We start from the raw sequence: 21,373 nt of genomic DNA, 5'->3' as shown, positions 1-21,373 counted from the left end.
GCTGCCTGTCCTTTCATGGAACAAAATGGAAAAGGAGGACGGTGGAGAGCCCCGCTCCTGACTACCAGGGAAATGGGAACGGTGCATCCCTGTCCCCAGAGAGGCTGCACAGGTACATATCCAGGTGCCCAGTGGAGAAGCAGGAGGCTTAAGAACCTGCTTGGGAAAGGTAGTTCTGAACCTTTGTTCACCCCTCGACCTCTTCCCGTACTGTTTCTCCTCGGCGATTCCGTTCAACACCACCCCTTCCTCCTGCCCTGCTTCCACCGCGTGCCACAAAGGCTGCCAGCTGCCCCCGGCTTGGTCCCGTGCCCGAGCCTGCCAGGGAGCGAGCCCTCGCCGTTGCGATGGTTGCGCAACAGCAGCGGGCAGGGCTGCGGGACCCCGCTGCCCCGGCGGGATCTTTGGCGGGCTCCGCCGGGGCTCTGCCCGCGCCCGCCCGGCGCCGCTCCCCGGGACCTGCAGAGTGCGCGGGGCCCGGCCCGAGGGTCCGGCCCGGGGAGTCCCGGTGTGCGCGGCGCTGCCGGGGCTCGGTGCGGGCCGGGGGCTCGGCGGGGCGGGGCGCGGGGACCCCCGGGCGGGGCCGGACTACGCGCCCCGATGGCCCCTGCGCGGCGGCGGGGCGGGGCCGCGCGGCCCTACAAAGGCGGCGGCGGCGGCGGGGCGGCCGCTACTCACCGGCACCGGCGGGCTCGGCGGGGCCGCGCTCCGGCTCCAGGCGCGGCCATGAGGCGGCTGTAGGGCCCGGGAGCCGCCGCCGCTCCGCTGCCTTCGGCCGCCGCGGGGGGCTCGGCGGGGCGCGGCTCTGCTCGGGGTGGATGCCGGCCGGGGCCGGCCGCTGCCGGCACCATGCACACCGTGCAGAAGGACACCACCTTCACCAAGATCTTCGTCGGGGGGCTGCCCTACCACACCACCGACTCCTCCCTCAGGAAGTACTTCGAGGTCTTCGGGGACATCGAGGAGGCGGTGGTGATCACGGACCGGCAGACCGGCAAATCCCGAGGATACGGCTTCGTAAGTGCCGCTCCGCTCTGCTCCGCTCCGCGGCGGGACGGGCGCTGCCCCGGGAACGGGCCGGCAGCGGAGCGCCGGGCTGCCGAGCCCGCCGGTGCTGTGACAAACTCCCGGTGCTGCCGGACAGACTCCCGGACAAAGTCCCGGTGTGGCCGGGCGGACCCCCCGGTGCCGGGCGCTGCGGAGCCGCCGCCCGTCCCGTGCCCGCTGCGGGAGCGAGGGGCTGGGTCAGGACAAAGGCTGGGCTGGGGGCCCGGGAGGAGCCCCCCGTGTTGGCCGAGGCCGTGCCGTTCGTTCAGCACCTGCTCCCCCCTCTCGATGTCCGTGCGGGTCCCCGCATCCCGCCCGCAGCTGCCCTGAGCTTCTCTGAGCTGGGGGTTTTGGGAAGGGCTCCACCAGCTTCTTAAAAAAGGCGCAGGAGGAGGTGGAAGGGCAGGGGAAAACAGCTGGCACCAGCCCAGCGGGGAAACCGGGCGCAGGGGGAGCGCCCGCTTTTCCATCGAGTCCCAGCAGCCCTTCCCATCTCTCCGTGCAAGCGAGGCTGCACGAAGGGAGTTCAGCTCCCGATTCAAAATAGAACAATAAATAAACTCCACTTTAGTGCCTGTTGCTGGAGTGTTTACAAAGCGCTGTTGCTACAAACAAGGCTGTGCTCGATTCCAGGTGACCATGGCAGACAGAGCTGCTGCTGAAAGAGCTTGCAAAGACCCAAACCCCATCATTGACGGCAGGAAAGCAAATGTGAACCTGGCGTATTTGGGAGCAAAACCAAGGAGTATTCAAACTGGTGAGGCATCCAGGAGATCCCATCTCTCTTTATTAGAATAACTTGTAAGACAAGGAAACAAGTTCCTCGGGCTGGAATTGTCTGATCTGACGATGCACGTTTATCTGCCCACCATAGTTCTGATTGTTGGCTGAGGACACTGCATGGTCCAGTTACCTCTCTGCTGTATCTTCCTACTCAGCCCTGCTGCACTGATGTTACTCACCAAAGTTCATATAACTGTGTTAAAGCTGTTTCCTTCCACGGCAGATCTGTTTGCCCGTAAACCTCTTTGTTACATGAGAATTAACAGTAAGATCCACTTTGTCATTTCTGCCTTTGGTCTAATGACCACAGTACCCAGTGTGTAAAATAAGGCTTTATACCCCATTGTCTGTTCCACAGCAGCACGTTCACACTGGGCTTTCATCATGAATTCCCATCTGCTCCTCGTGCATATCACATATGCATGTTAAATTTAACTTGTTTCTAAATGGGGCTCTGAATTTGCTCACATGCATAGCAGATCAAATGCAAAGACGTGTGCTGTAATTCTGCCTGTATGTTATGAGTTGAATGGTACAATGGATGCCATTCATTAATATTTCTTTTTTTCTGAACCTTTTTTTTTAGGTTTTACCATAGGTGTGCAGCAGCTACATCCAGCCTTCATTCAGAGACCCTTTGGGTAAGTGGAAATGTTTCCTAACTGTTTGAAATCAGATTCACAAATCAACTTCCTCATTATTTGAAATGTGTGAAAAAAGCCTTCACCATCAAGACTGGACAGTTTCAACAGCTGTTGTTAATGTTCAGAGTACTTTATTTCTGGTGGAGATTTCAGAAGTTTTTGTGCATTTGTCAGCTTTAATGTAATTCCCAAAGATCCTTCTTTATCCTCAGTAAATCTTAGTCATAATAAACCCAGTGCATTGCTCGCTGTTTTGCCAACTTCAAGAATTCACAGGAATTCAAATAAATGGAAAATAGTTTCTCTATTATAGTACTTAAGGTGTCAAAACAATTAAGCAAATTCTGTTCTCATGTTTCTCAAATAAGATCCTCTGCTTCCTCTGTGCCATTTCCCACGTAATAACGCTTAGGATACAGTTTTATCCTAGAAAACAAATTGCATTGGAAACAAAGTCTGTTACTTAATGAAAGTAACATTAGGTCAAAAATTGATTTTGGACAGATGTTATACAAGGCTTGAATAGTCTGCAAAAGTGGGCTTTTGTCTGCTGTTTTCAATAGCTTATACCATCCCTACTCGGTTAGAAAAGTCCTCTTTTTATACATCTAATAGGATCTGGCAGCTGCTCGGCAAAAGACAAGTGTGCTTCACGAGAACAATAGTGACTGTCATACTGCCCTCATTTAACTGTTTAATGATTGATGCAGCTCTTTTTTTACACCATTTCAGAAAGTGAATATTGATAAGGTTTTTTATTATTATTTTCTAAGAGCATTAAGAAAGTAGGTGCATTTTTTAAAGCTTTTGAGCACTGCCCTGGTGTGGTTTTTGTGTGACTCTAATATAAATAGATGGGATTTTGGCCTTTGTCAACAGCAATACTTCATCCCTTCCCTGCTCTCTGCTCATTTTTTTGGGGGGTGTTTTGTTTCTTTTTTTTTTTTTTCTTTTTTTTTTTTTTTTAAGAGAAAAGAAATCTGCTAACAATAAAACTTTCATTCCTCTGCCCTTATGGCCGCAGTTGCCAACTGCCTGGGTAATCTCATCCCGATGAGTTTCTGGATGTGAGAGGCTGTGTTGCCACAATAGTGCACAGCCCGTGTACGTGTGCTGTGTGGGACTCAAACACGCCGCTTCTCGCAAGCGCTTACAGCTCTGCTGGAAGGCCTTGAAAAACATCTGCCATGAAAGGAAGAGTCTCCCCTTCTTTGGGGCCACAGTCACATTAGTCTGCATAGACCAAATGCTGCTTTTTAATAGTTCTCCTTGCATGGGGGCTGCAAGAGCTTTCATAGCCCCCAAAGCAGCCGCACCTTGAGATGCAAACCCAGAGGCTTTTGCATGGGAATGCAGCAGGGAAGTTGCCAATAAAAGCAGCCTCTGGCGAGTCCTGCCATGCATGGGAGCAGAGAAGAGCAAAATGGTGAAGCCCGTTAAAACTCCTCTTGTTGGCAGGAGCACCTTGCAGATTATCTGCAGTTTTCTGGGTGCCCTTCCTACCCTGCAGCCGCAGCTCTTGAAAACATTTTTTTTTTTCCAACAGTCTGCTTTTGGTTTCACATCCAGAGGAGTGTGGGATCGACTGATTACATGTTCCTTGTGATCTAGACAGTTCCTGTTGCAGCTCTTAGGCATTGGTTTCATCATTAAACCAGCAGAGCTGCAGTTAGCACATACAGTGGAGAACATTATAAATTATTTATCAGTTGCCAAGAGACAGGAACCAGGAGAATGGAGGGCTGGAGGCAGGGGATTATATATCATTATTTGCAAGCATCAGTAAACAAGAATTTAATTGAATTCAGTCATTGCTGCAGCAGAATCACTGGAAATGTGGGTTTTGCAGAATGTGTTTACCTGAGCACCATCTTCACCTGAGCACCACAACTGGGGCTGCTCTGTGGCTTCTGAGCAAAGCCTCAGGTGCTCGGTCGAGCAGCAGAGCTTGGCTGCCAGTTCCCTCTTTGTCTCCTCAGTAGACCAACAAAATGAAGAGCCTGCCAAGCTCCACTCCTGCATTCCCTTGGACCCACAATTTCCTTGGCCCTCAGTGGGATATGAGGATAGATGAGGAGTTTGTCAGGGTCTGTCACTGAATTGCTGTTGTCTGTTTGCACCACGCCGGGTGGTTCCCGACCTTTCCCAAAGGAAGCTCGGCGGCTTGGCTGCTTTGCCCCTGGTGTGAGATGTTGCCTGGCTCTCCCTCCTGCAGTTCCTGTCTCTGCAAAGTGTTTGTGCCTAGGGGTTGGCATTGTGGTTTCCAAAAGATGATTGTCATGGGGCACAGGGTGCTTGGTGAGTGAGCTGGGCTTGTCAGGGCAGGAATGAATGAAGAACCGTTAACTCCTGGGCAGTTAACAAAGAGCAAGCAGCCACTCATGTCCCAGCTATCAAGCCACAAAACGCAGGTTTTGGTGAAACCTGAAATGAATGGAAACTATGAAAATTACCCAAACACCAGAGAGGATTATTTATAAACTGAAGGCTTCCCCCCCTCAGCCCCAGACACCTCAATGCAGCTGTAAATATTGCCAGGGCTATGCGGAACAGAAAGAGAAACCACGAGGAGCCTCTCTCCTTCCTCCTGCTGTCCTGGCAGGGGAGGCACTTGCACAGCAGACAGCATGGAGTCAGTAGTAAATCCTGTTTGGAAAAGAAGTTTCTAGCCTGTTGTAACCAGAGATCTTAACAGTAATGCAAGGCAAAGGATATGTCTGTGACTTGGAGATCCGGCTGCTGAGTTTAGGGAAGCAGCATTGGGCCTGGGGCTCAGCCTGGGGCTTGCAGACTGTGCTTTGCTTGGAGGCACCTGGCATTGCCAGCATGTCCCTGCAGCTGCCATGTTTCATGTGATCAGATGATGTGGCAGAGCTACTTGGTCCCACCTCGTGGTTCCCTCCTCTGGGACTCTGGAGGTGGAGGCAAGTTTGAGTCTGTGCAGGGAGCGGGGATTCCCTGGTTCTCCTCTGTGCTTGCTGCTCTGGACACAGCATATGGCAGATGCATTCCTGTGGCTGTGCCTCAGCGAAGGAGCTATCTGTGTGGGAGATCTACCAGTGACTGAGTAAGTGACTGAGCTCCTGCAAACATAAAGCTGTCTCTTGTGGCAGGATCCAGCTCTTTCCATAGCTGCACATTGGATGTCATTGCTCCAGAGACCCCATCCATGTGTAGTTACTTGTTTTGGTGGCCCCTGCCTCTGGCCCACATTTGGTCTCCGGCAACGTCAGAAAGAGTTAAATCTCTTTGAGTTTAAAATTTCATGCATTGATGCTGCTGCAGTTAGGAAGTGAAGAAAGTCTCTCTTTGTGTCAGCCCAGACTCCCTTGCAGCTGTTTATCCTTAAAATTTCTCTATTGGGTTAAAAATAAAAGGCGACAAACTTTCATCTTTTCTGTGGTTATGCTTATAAAAGGGCACGTGCTGTGCCCAGCCTCTGTCAGCTGGCATCCCCCTGCTCCAGCTTCCCACTGCCACTTACCCAGAGCTGCAGGCTGCAGGATCCCATCCCACTCTGCCAGGCTCGTGTGGATGGAGCACCCAGCACCTGGTGTTATCCTGTGCCAGGAACGTGAAAGCTTGGGGGGGAAAGGGGGCATTTCCTAAGAAATGTCCAAATCCATTTTCCAAACGGCTTCAGCTGCTGGTTCTCATGCATGGTGACTGCTGTTCAGACCAAATGCTTGCCTGTCAGAAAGAAATCCCTTTCTTATTTTTTTATTATTTTATTTAGTTTTTTTTAAACATAAACATGTATTTATAAGCAGCTCAGACAGCTTTGAGGATTTTCTTGAACATCTACTTCAAGATGGCAGATGCTGGTGTCAGGCCCAAGGGTTTGGTGCCTATTTCTTGGGGTTGGGGCAGAATTTGCTCATGTTCTGCCTGTGAAACAATACAAAAGCATGGTCTGATACAGTGACCTCACACTTGGCTATGTGAATGCTGTGAGCTCAGACCTGTTGCAAGGGACAGGCTCTGGGTGTAGGATCTGAGCCATTCCTGGGCAGTCAGGGCATGGGCTTGTGTGTGATGGAGAGACAGCCTGAGCTGGCTCTAGCTTTGTCTCTACAGCACATGGCTTGAGTTGTGCCATCTTCTCTGTGTGATTCCATTGCCTCTGGTGGTTTTCCTCTTCATCCTCCTCAGCAGCAGAAACCTCAGTCCTTTCCTGTTGGTGCAGGAGCTGGGGAGTGGCAGATCCAAAATTCACCTGTGTTGCTCTGGCTGGTGCCACAGAGTCCCAATGTGGCAGATTGATGCACACGTCTGAATTTCCAGAGCAGCTCAGCTTGTGCTTGATCTCATGTTTCCTTTGAGCAGCTGCTGGCATATGGGCCCCAACTCGTAGTATTAAGCACATGCCCAGTAATTGGAATGATGAATGCAGCCCTGGGCATCCTGCCCTGGCGCTGAGGGCACCAGCCAGGGAACCAGACAGTTGTTGTGCTGATAATTTGGTAGCAAGGACACCGGGTCACTTCTAAATACGACTTTTATGAAGAACTTGTTCCCCACGGATGGGAGCAAGCTACATACCAGAGCTAAATATACTCCATGATCACAAAAGATGAAAAGTCCTGGACCTCGGAGTTAAAACTCAGTCTCCTGTTTCTCAGTCTCCAAGTGCTGTAAACAGAGTTGTGCTGTCCCCTGCAATTTCCCTGTCACCAGCTTTGAGCATTTTAGCTCTCCTCTGTCAGACTTGAGCTGCCCTGGCCAAAGCAGCAGAGGCTGGAAAAACCATGCTGGATCCAGGCATCTCCCGTGATGCCAGCTTGCAAGAAGGTGTGGAGGGATTGGATTGACATTTCTTTAATGTTCTACTGCCACAAAGGCACAACTGGTAGCTGAAATCACAAACTCTTAAAATGGAATTTCTTTCTTGGCTGAGAAATTACTTAATTACTTGTTTTATTAAGTGTAGGCCTTCTTTTATCAAAAAGAGATATTTCATTGCTTTTTCTGTAGCTGAAGCATTCTACTTCAAAATACTTCAAGAGAGGGATTTAGATGAATCAAATGAGTGGATGGTTTTAATTAAAGGTCAGTGGAAGGGATCACGTGTAAAGAAAGAAAGTCTGTTAAAAATGGAACCAGTTGAAAGTAGTCACTAATGTGTATTATTCCAAAACTTGTCAGTTACTTCAGAAGGCTTTAGAGATGTTTCTGCCATCGATTTTCTCTAAATTGCAGAAGAAAATTGGAGAGCTCAGTCAAAGGCAGAATTCTGGGGCTTCCTGAGTTGATCTGTTGGAGACCCTGGTTTTCCCTACCATCCTACACGAGGATGTTGAAGGACTCAGGTTCCTGTCATGCACTGGTGTGAAACAGTCCCTGTTTCTTCTGTCAGTTAATTTCTGGTTTGGCTGTGCTGATAACTGGAAAGGGGAGGGGTTTTTCCCTTCTCTGGAGAGCTGACTAGTTGTGGATAAACTTCCATGTGGCTTTTTCCTTGGTGCCAGATGGCTCTTGTTTCAGGCAGATGTTATCTCCTGCTACCTGAGTGTTTTTCAGCCTGCTTCTCTCCAAAACTATTTTTGGTCTGGCCAGCATGCCTTTGTGTGGGATCATGTTTTTTTTTTTTTTTTTTCCTTCTTCCTTTGGGTGTGGGGGAAGCAAGATGCAGAGGATAAAGCAGTTGAGCCTGGCTATAACTCATGGTGGAGCTCAGCATGTTGATCTCAGACTCTTGGTTGAGCTGAGGAAAAGTGTTAGATCTTTGGGAGGTGTACTCCCCTCTTTGGTCTGCAGACTTTTTTTTTTACTTCTTTCTGTTTTTTTCCCCCACTGACTGCAGTCTGGGACAGTCTGTGTGGCATGTCATGCCTTGGTGATTGCCACTGGTGTGGTGCCATCTGCTCCCAGCAGGGAAGCAGGAAACTCAGTCCTGTACCTGTCTGCACAGGCTGCTGTGTACATCTTCTCAGAGGGACAGAGGAGGATGAGGAGAAGGCAGACAGGCAAATCAGGTACAGGAGGAGCAGAAATTGTCTTGACTGCTTTGCTATTTTGTGTTTGTGTCGTATTGCAGCAGGTGATGATAAATCCCATGGAGCTGCAGAGTTCATCCCTGTGTGACTTTGAGCTGGCTGGGATAGCTGGCTGATGAGGCAGAAGCTGTTGACATTTCAGTGCATTTTTAAATCAGCTTTAGTAGGGACATTTCAGGAGTTGGAGCTTTGTCATGTTGTGGTTAGATCCCAGCCCTGTCAGGGAATGGTGAGGGATGGTGGAGTGATCAGGGCACAACCAATGTCCTGACCTGCACCCAGGTGTTAGTGGATAAACTGTGATCCCCTCCTGGAGTGGGAGTCCTGGTGGGCAGGCAGGGACATCCTGCAGCCTCCTCCTCATGTCTGCACTGAGAACAGCACCTGAATTTCTCACATTTCCACAGCCTGTCACCGTGGCTGGGGCCCGGATGATACCTGTGGCCAGCCCTGCCTGCACTCCACACACGTTTACTGAGTGTCTCCTGGAGGTGAGTGCTTGCTGGCTTGGGAGTGTCCCTCAGGAACGATTCCTTGGAGTGTGAATCACACCAGGATGTGTGCCTGCATCTCCAGCTGTGCCCTGGTGCCCTGGCACTGCCAGTGCACATGTGGGCTGTGCTTCCCAGAGCAGCTTTAAACTCAGGAGCCCACTTCAAAATACACCTTTGGGTGTGCCCTGCAGGCAGTGCCTGGAGGTGTCACATCACCAGGGGCTGTGCTCAGCTGGTTCTGCAGCACCCCCAGCACCCCCTGCCATCACGTGCTGTGGCAGTGTGGGTGTCCCTGTGGCAGCCAATGGCTCAGCTCTAGTAGAAATGGAGGCCAAATTCCTGGGGTCAAATGCCAGAATTTGTGCCTTCACTGGCAGACACAAAGGGCTCTGTTTCTTTTATTCTTCAAGGAATAAAAGGCTGGTCGTGGTGGTGGCATTTGTGTGCTGGTCTCTGTGAGGCTGCCAAGAGCCCTGTGCCCCTCCTTGTTTCCCAAATGTTTGTGTGATGCCGTGTCCCTCCTGACAGAGGGGTGCAGCTGTCTCCACCTCTTCAGAGCTGACTAAACCAGCTCCCAGCAGGGCTGGCAGAGATCAAGGGGTCAGGAACTCCCACCTTGTTGCTCTCCCAAACTCATGCAGCGTGCAGGAGCAGCTTGCAGGAACAGCTCATGGCTCATGTGTAGGAAGTCCTGAGAAGGTGCGGCTAAAGCACATTTTAGGTGTAATTCTGATAGAAAATAGTCAAATATATGAAATGTCTCTGAGATGAGCTCTGCTGATTGATGAGAGCTTGTTCCTCTCCCCAGTGTTTGGGAAGAGAAGTGGGACACGTTTCCTCCTGACTTGTCCCTTTTTTCTTGCTGCCCCCCAGCCAGCCCTGCCCTGCTGCTGTGGTGGGGAGACCTGGGTGGTGGCAGGTTTTGAAAGGGACTTTTTCATCTGCCTGGAGCCACGGGTGCCTCCCCTGGCATGTTTGAACATCTCCACCCAGACCTGCACCCCTTTTGTTCTGTCCCCCACCGAAGCAGGACAGAGCCTGTGTCCCTCTGCCAGGGGCTCTGTAACCATCTCTGTTCTGGTTCAATTCTGGCTGCTGGGGCATGGTGCCACGTGGTCAGGAGTGTGGGCTGGCACCAGTCCCTGCTGTCCCCTCCTGCTGTCCCTCCCGTGCCACTGCTACCTCTGGGCTGAGGTTTGACCCTGCTCCTTGTGTTGGGTGGCCTTTGCCTGTGGCTCGTGGTGGTGCCAGCAGCATCCTGTCCATCTGCTGTTCACAGGGTGACTTTGGTGTGTGGTGGCCACGGCTGAGCACTTGGTTGGTGTTTTATAATCACACCGTGTGTGTTTTTGATGAAGTTCTCTCCTGGCTGGCAGGGCCCATTGTGGGGGATGGAGGAGAACTGCAGGGAGGGAGGAAGGGAAAGGCATCTTAAAACACAGATGTGACTCATCCTGTAGAAATTCAGATTAGAGTTTGCTGTTTTCTAGAAAGAGAACTCCAGAACAGCTTTCTTTTTAAAAAAAATTATCTCCTGAAACATCATGTTCAGGAATAATGGAATAGGGGGAAATACTTTAAGATTTTCTGTGGATGCTAAATGTAGCCAGCAGAGAACTTCATCCTACTGCACTGGTTTGTTTTGTTTGTAGCTGCAAGTCATCAAAGTGACCTTACTTTGAGTTGTGTGTTTGTTTTGATTGATGAATTGCCATCTGTCCACCTAATTCAGAAGACCAAATTGCATAATACCTTGATTGAAATTTCTAGCTGAATTATTGAAATCCTACAGACCAAGAGAACCTTTCCTTTTACATTGACATTCCCTTTAGAAGCAGATCCTGGAGTTGCTGAGTGTGGTTTTTTAGTGCAGTACCAGCTATTGTGAGTGATGTGTGCTTGTGTATGCACTGGGCTAGTGGGATGGATTTCTGAGAGCAGGGTCCAGGAGTACATTCTGCCTTCCAAGCTAATGGTGCCTTTTATTCCAAACAGCACTGAAAAGCTGGAGTTTTTCCTTGCTGAAGGAAAAATGTAGTGCAGGATGTTGCAGATTTGCTGTCTCTGAGCCCACCGAGGAGCTCTGTGTGTGAAAGCAAAGCCAACAGTGCAGAGTTTCTTGGGATGAGCTGGAGTTGTCCACTCACCCCAATGGCACCACGTCCCCCACATGGGCTGTGCCAGCTCAGGAGAGCAGTTGGGTGGCAGCAAGGGACATGGAGGAGCTGCTCAAACAGGGTGATGCTCTGGCTGGGTTGCCAGGGTGTCCTGGTTGTTTGGTGAGCACAGCTGTAATTCCTGTAGGCAGGAAAAGTGCAGGCCCCTCCTCTGCTCCTGCCAGCGGGTGGTTTTTAGTGGGTGGTGCATTTTTTGTTGCTTTGTGGAGTGATTTTAACTTTGTTGAGCCCTGGAGTACCAGGAAGCCTGGTGGCAGGGAGAAGTGAGGAGCAGCCAGAGCATCCACCCCAGTCTGGGATGCAGGATGTTGGCTGATCTACCAGGGCTAGAGCAATAACCATGGGCAGAGCCTGCTCATGTCATGGCCAAGGACCAGTGCCTGGGGGTGCCTCTGCAGAGCCTTTCCCCAGACCCTGGCAGGCCCAGAGAGCAGCATTGCACCTCTGAGTTACTTAAAACAAGATGAAAGAGAAAATCCCCCAGTGACAGGCGTGAGGAACCTCTGTGTGGGACTGAGCCCTGCTCCTCCAAGAGGTGGCTGCCACTGCCTGGTGTGAGTGTGTGACATGGAGTGCCCTTGGGCTGAGCTGGTGCCTAAGCTCCAGCTCTGATTCAGCTGTGCTGGCCCCAGTTTAGATCAGAGCTGAACAAAAAGGGATTCTGTGCATTTCTGCTGCCTCATCTCATTCTTGTTACCCACAGGGTGATGCTGGGTATGGTGTGCTTATGGGCTGGAGGACGGTGAGGTCCCTCTTGCTGTCCAGGGGTGTCTGGTGGCCTCAGAAGAAGGTCTTGAACTGAATCAGGGCTGAGATGCTGCTCACCACCATCCATCCTCCCTGGGCATGTGGAAGGACCCTGATTTCAGAGGCAGTGTTGCTGTGTGGGGAGAGGAGAGCAGTCATTCTCTTGTCATGCAAATTGTCTCAAGCAAAAACAAACTGCATATGGGAGTGGGAAAAGGAGAGAAAACTCGGTTCAGATGAGCCCTTGTTTGTGAGAAGCCTTTCTCCTGTCTGAAGAGAGATCAAACTATCCAGTGCTGGTTGTAAAGCAAGTGGGAACAGCCCTGTAGGTGCTGGGTAGGAGGGACCAGCCCCAGGTGGACCCCAGCACACTGCAGGTGGTGGCTGAGATTTAGGATGCTCAGATAGAATGAGGGTAAGCACGTACAGCCCTGTGCCTTGTGAAAAGCATGTGGGAGGCTTTTAAAAGTGGTTGTGTTTGAAAATGTGCTGTCACACACATCCACACAAAAATCCCCAAAATATTTGAATCTGCATAATCTCTCTGCAGACTTTTGCCTTGGGGATTTTTTTTATTGGCCAAAATGAGTTGGGTTTGGAGACAGGGTGGCACAAGCTTTTAGGGGATGGCTTTGCCTCATGTGGTTCAGCAAGCAGGACCTTCTCCCCAGGGTGGCTCTGATTTTCCACTGGCACTGTGCCATTTGCTGGTGATAGCCTGCACCCCCTATTTCTTAAACAAACACCAGATGTGTCACCCTGCCACACTCTTCAGGCCACATAAACTCCCCATTTTTGCCTGGCCCGTGGCAGTTTGTGTGGATGTACCTAAACCTTCAGGTTTGCACAGTTTTTGCCCAACTGTTTGAGACCTGACTTGACATGAGCCCTTTGGAAAATACAGCCCTTTCATTTCCATGCTTTCTTTCCCCCCTCCCTTTCCTCCTCATTAGCAGTTTCTAACAAATTAGTAGGCACTCCTGCATTAATCACCTCCAGGATCCCTCCATCTATGGACTTTAATTGACTGTGACATTGTTAAGTTGCTCGCAGCAGCACAGCTCCTCAGGGCAGGGGGGGCCTGGGAGAAGCTGCACTTTTGGGCCCTCATGGAAAGGGCAGCGGAGATGCCAGAGGCAGATGTGACAGCTCATGGACACAGGAGTGTCACCGCCCTGCCAGCTACTGGGGGGAGGAAAGCAGCATTAATATCTCGTGTTTTACAACAAACACCCTGTAGCATTCCCTAAACATGCGGTGTTGTGGAAACATGGTGTAAGTGTGTAGTAACTGATAACACCTGGCAGGCTGGAGGGCCTGGGGTCAGCGGTCATTCCTGGTGGGACAGACACATGGAGGGTGACACGCTGTCCCTGCTGCCAGGAGGTGCCCCATAGGGGCTGTGGGTCCTCAGGACCCTCACCCAAGTTTGGATGGACAATACGGGAGGCAGAAAGGCTGGCAGGGACAGGCCGAGGAAACGAGGTGAGCCAGAAGCTGTGTCACGGCCTTCCAGGGAGCTTATTTTGGATTTCAGCAACCTGGATTACAAGCTGTGGGGATCAGGGTGTGTGTATTAGTAGCAGCCCATGCTTCACCTTGCACTACACCCTCAGGTCTAGGAGTGTTTGCTTCTCCTCCCCTCGCTCGAGGGCCGCACTGCTGGGCAGCACCGTTTCCATGGCTGGCGCACACGAATCTGAGGGGAAGCGGGGAGCTGTGCAGGCCAGCCCGACCCCAGCCCCTCGCTGACTCTCTCCCTTTCCCTCCACAGACTCACGCCTCACTATGTTTACCCCCAAGCCATCATCCAGCCCAGCGTGGTGATCCCCACCCCCGTGCAGTCCATCACGTCTCCCTACATCGACTACACGGCCGCCAGCCAAGCCTACTCCCAGTACACCACAGCTGCCTACGACCAGTACCCCTACGCTGCCTCCCCCGCCGCCGGCTTCGTGGGCTACGGCTACACCACGGGCACGGTGCAGCCGCCCCTCAGCGCCGGCACCCCCGCGGCGCCCGCCGCCGCCTTCGTGCAGTACCAGCCGCAGCAGCTGCAGCCCGACCGCATGCAGTGAGGGCCCGCCCGGCCTCCCCGGACAATCTCTCGCCCTGCAAGGATACCACTAGGACAGCAAAACGACAAAAAAATTATAAAAGAGACAAAACCAACCCCCACCAAAAAAAAAAAAAACAAAAAAAAAAACACCCTGTCCCTTTTCCCCCCCTTATGTAGGTGCATATTGATGCCTAAGCTATTTATAGTGTTGAGGGCAAACCCCCAAATCCTTGCAGTCTGATTGTGCTTATGAAAGTGGACTTCTGGTAAGTTTTTTTTTTTCCCCCCATTTTTTTTTTCCTTCAATCTGGACAGATACTGTCTTGAAGATGTTTTAAAAGCGGCTGAAATGTTTCACAGGAAAACGACAGATTCTTGCACACATGGCAGTCTGCTTCCATCACCTGTGGTCTTCTTTCTGCCCCCTTCCTTCCTCATCCAGCCTACAATCCTCTTATTTACTGGTGAGGTACAGAGGTACTTGGAGAACATGGAAAAAAAGCAATCTTATTTTTTGGTTGTACAAAAACTTTGTAATACTCAGAGATGCCTTACAGAAAAAAGAAAAAAGCAAAAGAAAAACTATTTTTTAATATTTATTGCGATTTTATTCGCATGAGCTGTGAATTGCAGACAGAAGAATAGTAGTAAGTATCTGCCTTGTTTAATTCTCATTTTACTAAATTATTGTATGTAGGTAAAAGTTCTTAAGTAATTGCTGAATCACTTCAACATGCAAAAGGGAATATTGGCTTGAAGGAGAGCAGAATATTCCTTTAGTCAACGCACTGTACTATTTTCTTATTGTAATTGTTACTCTGTTAAGATTATCTCAAATTTAGGTATATTTTTAAATGCAAAAAACCAACCAAGAATACTGAACATTTTGTCTACTTTGGTAGATCTTTTGTTACAATGCTGCAACCTATGAAGACATTTACAGTATTTATGTAAAAGAGATTTGGGGCTGTTGGCCAGCAAGGTTTAGGAGAATATCATGAGTGGAGCAATAGAGAAAAAGGTGTTATGTCACTGAACAAATGGGTAAATGTAACCTTTTTATGCCTGTAATCCAACAGCCAAATAAAGGAAGAGAACAGGCGATGTAAGTGCATTTCTACAAAGACAGCAATAAACTATTTTAACTTTTAAGATTATTCGATGATGTATGGTACCATGTTTGCTTGGCTGCTGTGCCTAAGGGGGTATTTCCCAGCCCATCTGGCTGTGACAGGAGCCCCTGCTGCCACCCTGGCAGGCATCAGGTGCTGCCACCATCCTGCAGCGTGTCCCACGCTGCCCTTGCTCTGCGTGTCCCGAGGCACCTCAGGGTTTCTGAGCTCACAGAACCCCGTGGGCTGGTGCCAGCTGCTTCCTCGCACTGCGTGCAGCAGAGGGTGGGAGGTGCTGCCATCCTGGTGCAGCTCCAGAGGCAACAGGGGCAGATGGGATCTCATCCCAGAGTTTTCGGGCCATCACTTTCCTTCTGTTTTTTGCTTAAAATAAGTTGGGGGTTATTTTTCTAAAATGGAATTTCTCTGAAAGAGGGTAGTCTGCCAGAGCCCTGTCCTGGTTAAGGGGATTTGCTGAGGGTGTCTCAGATCCAGCAGAGCCAGGCAGGTGCCAGCAGCAGAGACACTTTCACCCTTGAGCCTCATTCGCTGCTCTGGTGCTACGTTTGACTTCCCCCAGCCAACTTGCTTTAGAAGTTCAGTGTTCAGGTTTTGACAGTTACAAACTTCAAGAATTAATCTGTAAAAGTAAATAAAATTACTCTGTTTGATCATGCCAGTTATCTGGTTCATCTCCATAAAGGTCACAGCAGGTCTGGTGCCAGGAAGGGCTGCATTTTTGGCACCAACATCTGCTGCTGGTTCAGGTGGTGATGCCTAAAGCCATCTCGGGGGAAGAGAATGCTGTGGGTCGAAATCAGAGGCAGTTCACCACTGTGGCTGTCCTGGGGAGCTTAAATGCCCACGGTGGGCATGTCAAATGTCACCAGTAGCCCTCAGAGTAAAGAGCCCATCTCAATGAATGGAAACAACTCTCTCCTGCCTTGCTTGTGTTGCGTGAGAGTGCAGATCCTGGTGGGGCTCTGCTCATCCTGCCCGGGGTTCTGCTTACAACCATGTGGGTGACATTTATTTCCTTTTTAAGTAATTACTTTCTGGAACTGCTGTGGGGCTGCCAAAGGAGTAAGAGCCGAGTGCTGCATCCAGCCTGGCCCAGGCCCTGCCTTTGAAGTGCTATCAGGGCTGGAGATTATTCAGCAATTCTTCTTTCTCCCTGTCAGGAGTGCTCCTGAGGAGAAGGGAGGGCAGGATTTTTGGATGGGGGTGCTGGGAGCTGCTGGGGAGCAGCGTTGAGGTGCCCGTCCCCAGGCAGTGGTGCCTGGCACTGCTGAGCTGGGCTTTTGTCTTTGCTGGGGATATACATGTCCCCTGCTCCATGGGGACAACAAGGCTGCTGAACACGGATTTGTTGTTGAAAAAACCCATGTGTGCAGTGCGCTCTGAAGTGAAAAGAGTGATGATTTTCCATTTCGCTGTCTGATTTCCTGAAAGGTGGCCAAAGTGCCAGGAAGCCGGGGCGCAGGCGGCGCTCCCAGCGCCCGCACCGCCGAGTGCCATTCCTGGATCCCGCTCAGTTTTGCTGCGGGCTCATTTCGAGAAACAGCCACATCAAAACAGCAGCAGGAGCAGCCCGACCTGCCTCCTTCCTGCTTGCGAAAACCCGGCTGTGAATTGCAGAATCGTGGGCTCTGCCATCCTCCTTCCCGCTGGGAGCGGGGCTGTGCTGCCCGGTGGTGCTGGCAGCCTCCAGAAAGGAGCCCAGGCACTTCCCTGTCCTGTGCTAGGCTGGGAAAGTGGGAAGAGCTCAAAGGGTTGCTGTGTTAGAAGGACAAGAGCTAAACTGCAGAGTATGAGCAGTGGCGTGTGGGTGAGAGGCAGAGGCTGCCTGGCTCCCGACTGATCAGGGTGGCACAAGTGCTTAAATAATTTTGAAATTGCTTAAAAGTATAATTTGATTTTTTTAGTGCATTGCTTGATGGACCATCATCTTCCACCTCCTAATGTGGTCCCAGCACAAAGAAAGCTCATTCTGGGCAGCTCAGCTCTGCTGCAGCCAGCCAGAAGCCAAGGGAGGGGATGAGCAGGGGGGTCACAATGCTGGCTTCAGTGAGCCACAGGCACCAGGAGGAGCAGCAAGGGCTGGGTGGTTGTGGCAGCACAGCCCTGGCAGCACCATCTGCTTGGCAGTTCCTGGGGTGGGACCAGCTTTGGGGGCCCAGACCTTGTCCTGGGCACATCCCTGTGGCCATGCTGGCAGCTGACCCAGCCCAGGCCACCTCTCAGCAGCTGTGCCCACATGCCCAGTCATTTGCATGACAAATTCAAATCTTTTTTATAGGAAACTATCACACTGGGGCTGTCAGGGGGAGGTTTGGCTTGTGTGGGCTGAGGAATGTGCAGCCCCTCTGCTGTCATGGGGAAATGTCACCATAAATACCAGTGCTGGGTGCTGGTCATCATCTGGATGAACCCAGCCACAGTCTGGCATCATGTCCTGGCATCACCTCCCGTTCCACCTGGCAGCAGCGAGTGAGAGACAGCCCTGTACCCCAGGGTGGCTGCTGCCAGACCTTCCCCACTTGCCTGCCATGAAAGGGGATGTCTTGGGTGAGATTTCTGCCCTTTCCAGGCACTCTCTCTCCCTGGGGTGTCCCCTGTCACAGAGGCACAGCCAAGGGCTCTGCTGCCAGCTGCCTGAATCTGCTTTTGACAGGGAGCAGGGGGTACCCAGCCCACGCCTCTGCAGTGCTCCCCATGCTGTCCCACCTTGTTTTGGGGACACTTGGGGACCCCCACGGGCTCCTGTCAAGGTCCAGAGCTTTGCAGTGGCACCCTCAGCCAGTGGCTATCCCCAGGATGGGATGGGAGCACTGGGGACTGCCAGCCCCCACAGCCCAGCTCCCCTGGCTAACAAGCCCCAAAACTTTGCACTGAGAGGGAAAGGCTGAGCACACCATTTATTTGCATAGTAACTGGACTGCTGTTAGCACTTAGCCTTTAAAACAGAGTTGACAGCAAAATGTTTTTACCCCCTCAGATACAGGGAATGCTAACAGCATCCTTTTTTTTCTCTCTCTCTCTCTCTTCTGGCTGAAACTTGTTTTTCCCTCCTTTGTGCCTCTCTGAATCCTGCCAGCATAGAGATTCCCTTGTTCAGAGAGTAAAAAAAGAAGAGGGAGAAAAAAAAAATAGAAAAAGAAAAACTTAAGCCTGGGATTAAAAACCATCACTAAAATAGTTTGAATAACAAAGTCAACTGACCGGCCGGGAAGCCGGTGAATGCCTGTCACGTATCACCCGGGCACGGTCACGTGTGGCACTAGATAGTTCCTGGAAAAGCTTCTGCTCAGCCTGATAGACCTGTGCCTGCTGATACTGCTGCACCCACTCCTGGAGGGCTGTGGGAAACTTCCTGACAGGGAGATAAATTGGGGGGAATAAATAAATAAATCTCCCTTGGGTACCAGAGGCAATGGGTGTTCTTGAAGTTTTTCCATCCTAGTGGTCCTGGCACCACTGGGCCAGCAGGACTCTCTGCCCTTACTGATGTCTTTAGCAAGGGAATTTGTGGTGGGTTTATGTTTTTTTTTTTTCACTACACAAGTTTTTCGCATTGTTTCAGGTGCGTAAAAAATCAAAAAATGGGACCTTGCATGAGATAAAAGCAGAGGGTTTGTACCTACCCCAGGCAGAGCCAACTCAGACACATCATGTGGGGTCATGCAGCCATGGAGTGTGTTACTGAAACCCAAACCTAAATAACAGTTTTATCCTCTTGCTGACTCCAGCAGCACAAATCTGGAAGCAGAAGGATGCAACAAGGCACAGTGACAGCAATGATGGCTCGGATAAAGCCACACAGTGTGGGAGGGCAATTAAAGACTCAGATTTATTAGCTGTGTGCCCATGCTCAGGAGGATGATGAAGCAGTTGGAGATGGAAAAGTTGGTAATGGAAAGGTCAGAGATGGAGGCTTGTGAGAGGATGAATCAATGAGCACCCCAAATCCCAGGAGCCAATTTTTAAAAGCATTTGCCCACATAAAAGTGGAGACTGTGGCCTTTTATAAATCAGCCAGGAACATGTCTTGGTTTGAAAATAGCACTGAGCATCTTATTACATGTTTAACACTCAAAAGATCTTTTAAAATCAGACTCAGCTCATTGGAGTGGCTCCTGTTCATGGATAAATGGGGGCTCAGTGTGTGCAGATACTCACGGCCATTCCTGGTCTTCTGTAGCATCCACGAGCTGCTGACATGTGAGCACCTTAAACAAAACCTGAGCTCTGCAAAATGAAAGTGAAATGAAATAAATGAGTCATGCCATTAGTCTCCTGTGAGCTGGCTTTAAAATTAACAGGTTTTAGACATAAACATGGTAGAATGAGCCCTGGGGGAAAGAAAAGTCCTCCAAAAACCACATCCTACCTTCTTTTCAACAGTGCACACTGCTCTTTATTTCATGCCACTTTAGAAAGGTAAACTAATTCAGCTTCCTGTTTCCAATGAATTTTATATGTAGAAAAACATTTATATTACATACATTATAAATCTGATTAGAAACATGTATGTATGAAAAAACATGTGGTTTTATCAGTAGCTGTGTGCATTCATGTGTGTATGTGAAAGAATACACATAAATCCCTTATTTCCAGTGGCATTTTAACTTTTGCTTCACAAATCCTGGCTCCTGAAGATGCCAGGTGTGCACAGTTTAGAAGATGATTTAAAATGAGAAGCATAGCATAACAGCAATGCAACCAAATTTAATGGCTGGTAGCACAAGCTAATCTAGGGCAAAACCATGCCCTGGACTGAGCTCAGGCTTCAGCAGACTGGGAAAAACAGTAAAAATATCCTATGCTGGTGTGAGATCCATGCCTGGAGATGGGGCAGACCCCAGGGGCACCCCCCATCCTTTTGCCCACTGCTGCCATACGTGCTCAGGCCCTTTTCCTCTCTCTGTCTTTCTGTCTGTCTGTCTTTCTGCATTCCCCTGTGTCCTCTTCAATCAGCCAACCCCGGGCACTTCAGCCTCAGTCTGCTCAGCCCAGAATACAGATATTTTGGGCATCTGCAATCTGGACGAAAGCTCCAGTCCTGCCAGGAATCCTGCACAGACTTGAATGGAAAAAAAATAAAAATATCCCATGGAGTTGGGCAAAGGCTGCCAGGCTGCCCCGGGCCCTGTCCCGCAGGCAGGGAGCAGCCCCAGCCCCTCTGCAGCCGCCAGCCAAGACAGAGCCTGCAGGAGAGACAATAAATTAAATCCAAATGTTTATTCCATTGGCACTGGCTGGGTCATGTGCCTCGTGGGGCTGGAGAGTGCAGGAATATTTTCTTGTTGCTGTCGAATAAACTGCTGGAAATAGTGGCTGTGTGGAGATCCTGGGGGAGGCAGGGGCTGAGACCTGATTGGATGGATGGGTGGGGTGGGTGGGTGGATGGATGGATGGATGGATGGATGGATGGATGGATGGATGGATGGATGGATGGATGGATGGATGGACGGACGGATGGATGGTTGGGACAAATTCAGAGGCTGGGCCAAGTGCTTTGTGCACAGGCAATGGTTTTGAGGGCAGATGTGGGGGTCTGTGTGCAAGTGAGACACTGGAGATTGTGGGCATGTGAGGACCTTGGATTGCCCTCCCTCCTTTGCACACACACAGAATTAACCCTTGCCATCCTCACCAGACTCAGTGAGCCCTGGATGTGCAGGGCCCTGAGCTCCAGCACAGCCCCAGCTCTGGTGGGTGTCTGCAGAGTGTCCTGGCTCTGTGCAGAGATGCTTTACAAACCTCCACCCCATCAGCACAGCCCGCTGCCCCACAGGTCCCAGCACGGTGGTTACAACAGGCTTACTCATTTCTGCAGTGAGTAAGACTGAAAGAGGAGCCCCACAGGGGCAGGACTGGGGCTGATAAGGAGCAGCTCCCTAATCTCCAGCCCCAGCAGCCGAAAGGCTGAGGGTGATAACTCCCAGAGCCCCTGGGTGCCAGCAGTGCAGGGTGCTGCTGTCGGTTTGTGTTTGCAGAGCTGCACCTCCTCACCTCGCAGGGCTTGTCTGCAGTGCCCAGCCCAGCCCAGCACCCCTCTCCCTCCCCGGGGGAGCCAGCAGGAGCTGCTGCTGGTGGTGGTGGCAACCCCAGGGCTCACACCCTGGCCTGCTCAGCTCCTCTGCTCTTCATGCCTTGAGCACAGGGGCTCAGGAGGCAGCATCATTCACCTGAACAATCAACTCTGTTTAGGAAAATCCAAAGTTTAGAAACTGGAGGTAGGGAAGGTCCCAGCTTCATGCTTCATCCTCGTGTTCTGAGTGACACCAAGAAGCCAGGAGCACAGCAAAGAT

The 21,373-nt window shown here is 50.9% G+C and overlaps 1 protein-coding gene across 1 annotated transcript; it reads left to right on the top strand.

Annotated features, from left to right (window-relative positions):
* Positions 1–704: 704 nt before the first annotated feature.
* Positions 705–15,104, top strand: RBM38 (RNA binding motif protein 38). Its single transcript, XM_036395543.2, has 4 exons — positions 705–1,017; positions 1,681–1,804; positions 2,417–2,471; positions 13,663–15,104. The coding sequence occupies exons 1-4, from the start codon at positions 850–852 to the stop codon at positions 13,964–13,966; spliced, it is 651 nt and encodes a 216-aa protein (XP_036251436.1). The 5' UTR covers positions 705–849; the 3' UTR covers positions 13,967–15,104.
* The last annotated feature ends 6,269 nt before the right edge of the window (positions 15,105–21,373 follow it).

The sequence above is a fragment of the Molothrus ater genome, chromosome 17 (assembly GCF_012460135.2).
Source record: "Molothrus ater isolate BHLD 08-10-18 breed brown headed cowbird chromosome 17, BPBGC_Mater_1.1, whole genome shotgun sequence".
Taxonomy (NCBI): Eukaryota; Metazoa; Chordata; class Aves; order Passeriformes; family Icteridae; genus Molothrus; species Molothrus ater.
Note: the sequence above shows the minus strand (reverse complement) of the source record. Positions and strands in the feature narration are given on the sequence as shown.

What these genes read in the sequence shown, in the direction of transcription:
- RBM38 (XM_036395543.2), top strand. Translation starts at nt 850, where the DNA reads ATGCACACCGTGCAGAAGGACACCACCTTCACCAAGATCTTCGTCGGG. An exon ending in AATCCCGAGGATACGGCTTC is followed by an intron (nt 1,018 to 1,680) that starts GTAAGTGCCGCT and finishes GCTCGATTCCAG; the next exon opens with GTGACCATGGCAGACAGAGC. An exon ending in ACCAAGGAGTATTCAAACTG is followed by an intron (nt 1,805 to 2,416) that starts GTGAGGCATCCA and finishes CTTTTTTTTTAG; the next exon opens with GTTTTACCATAGGTGTGCAG.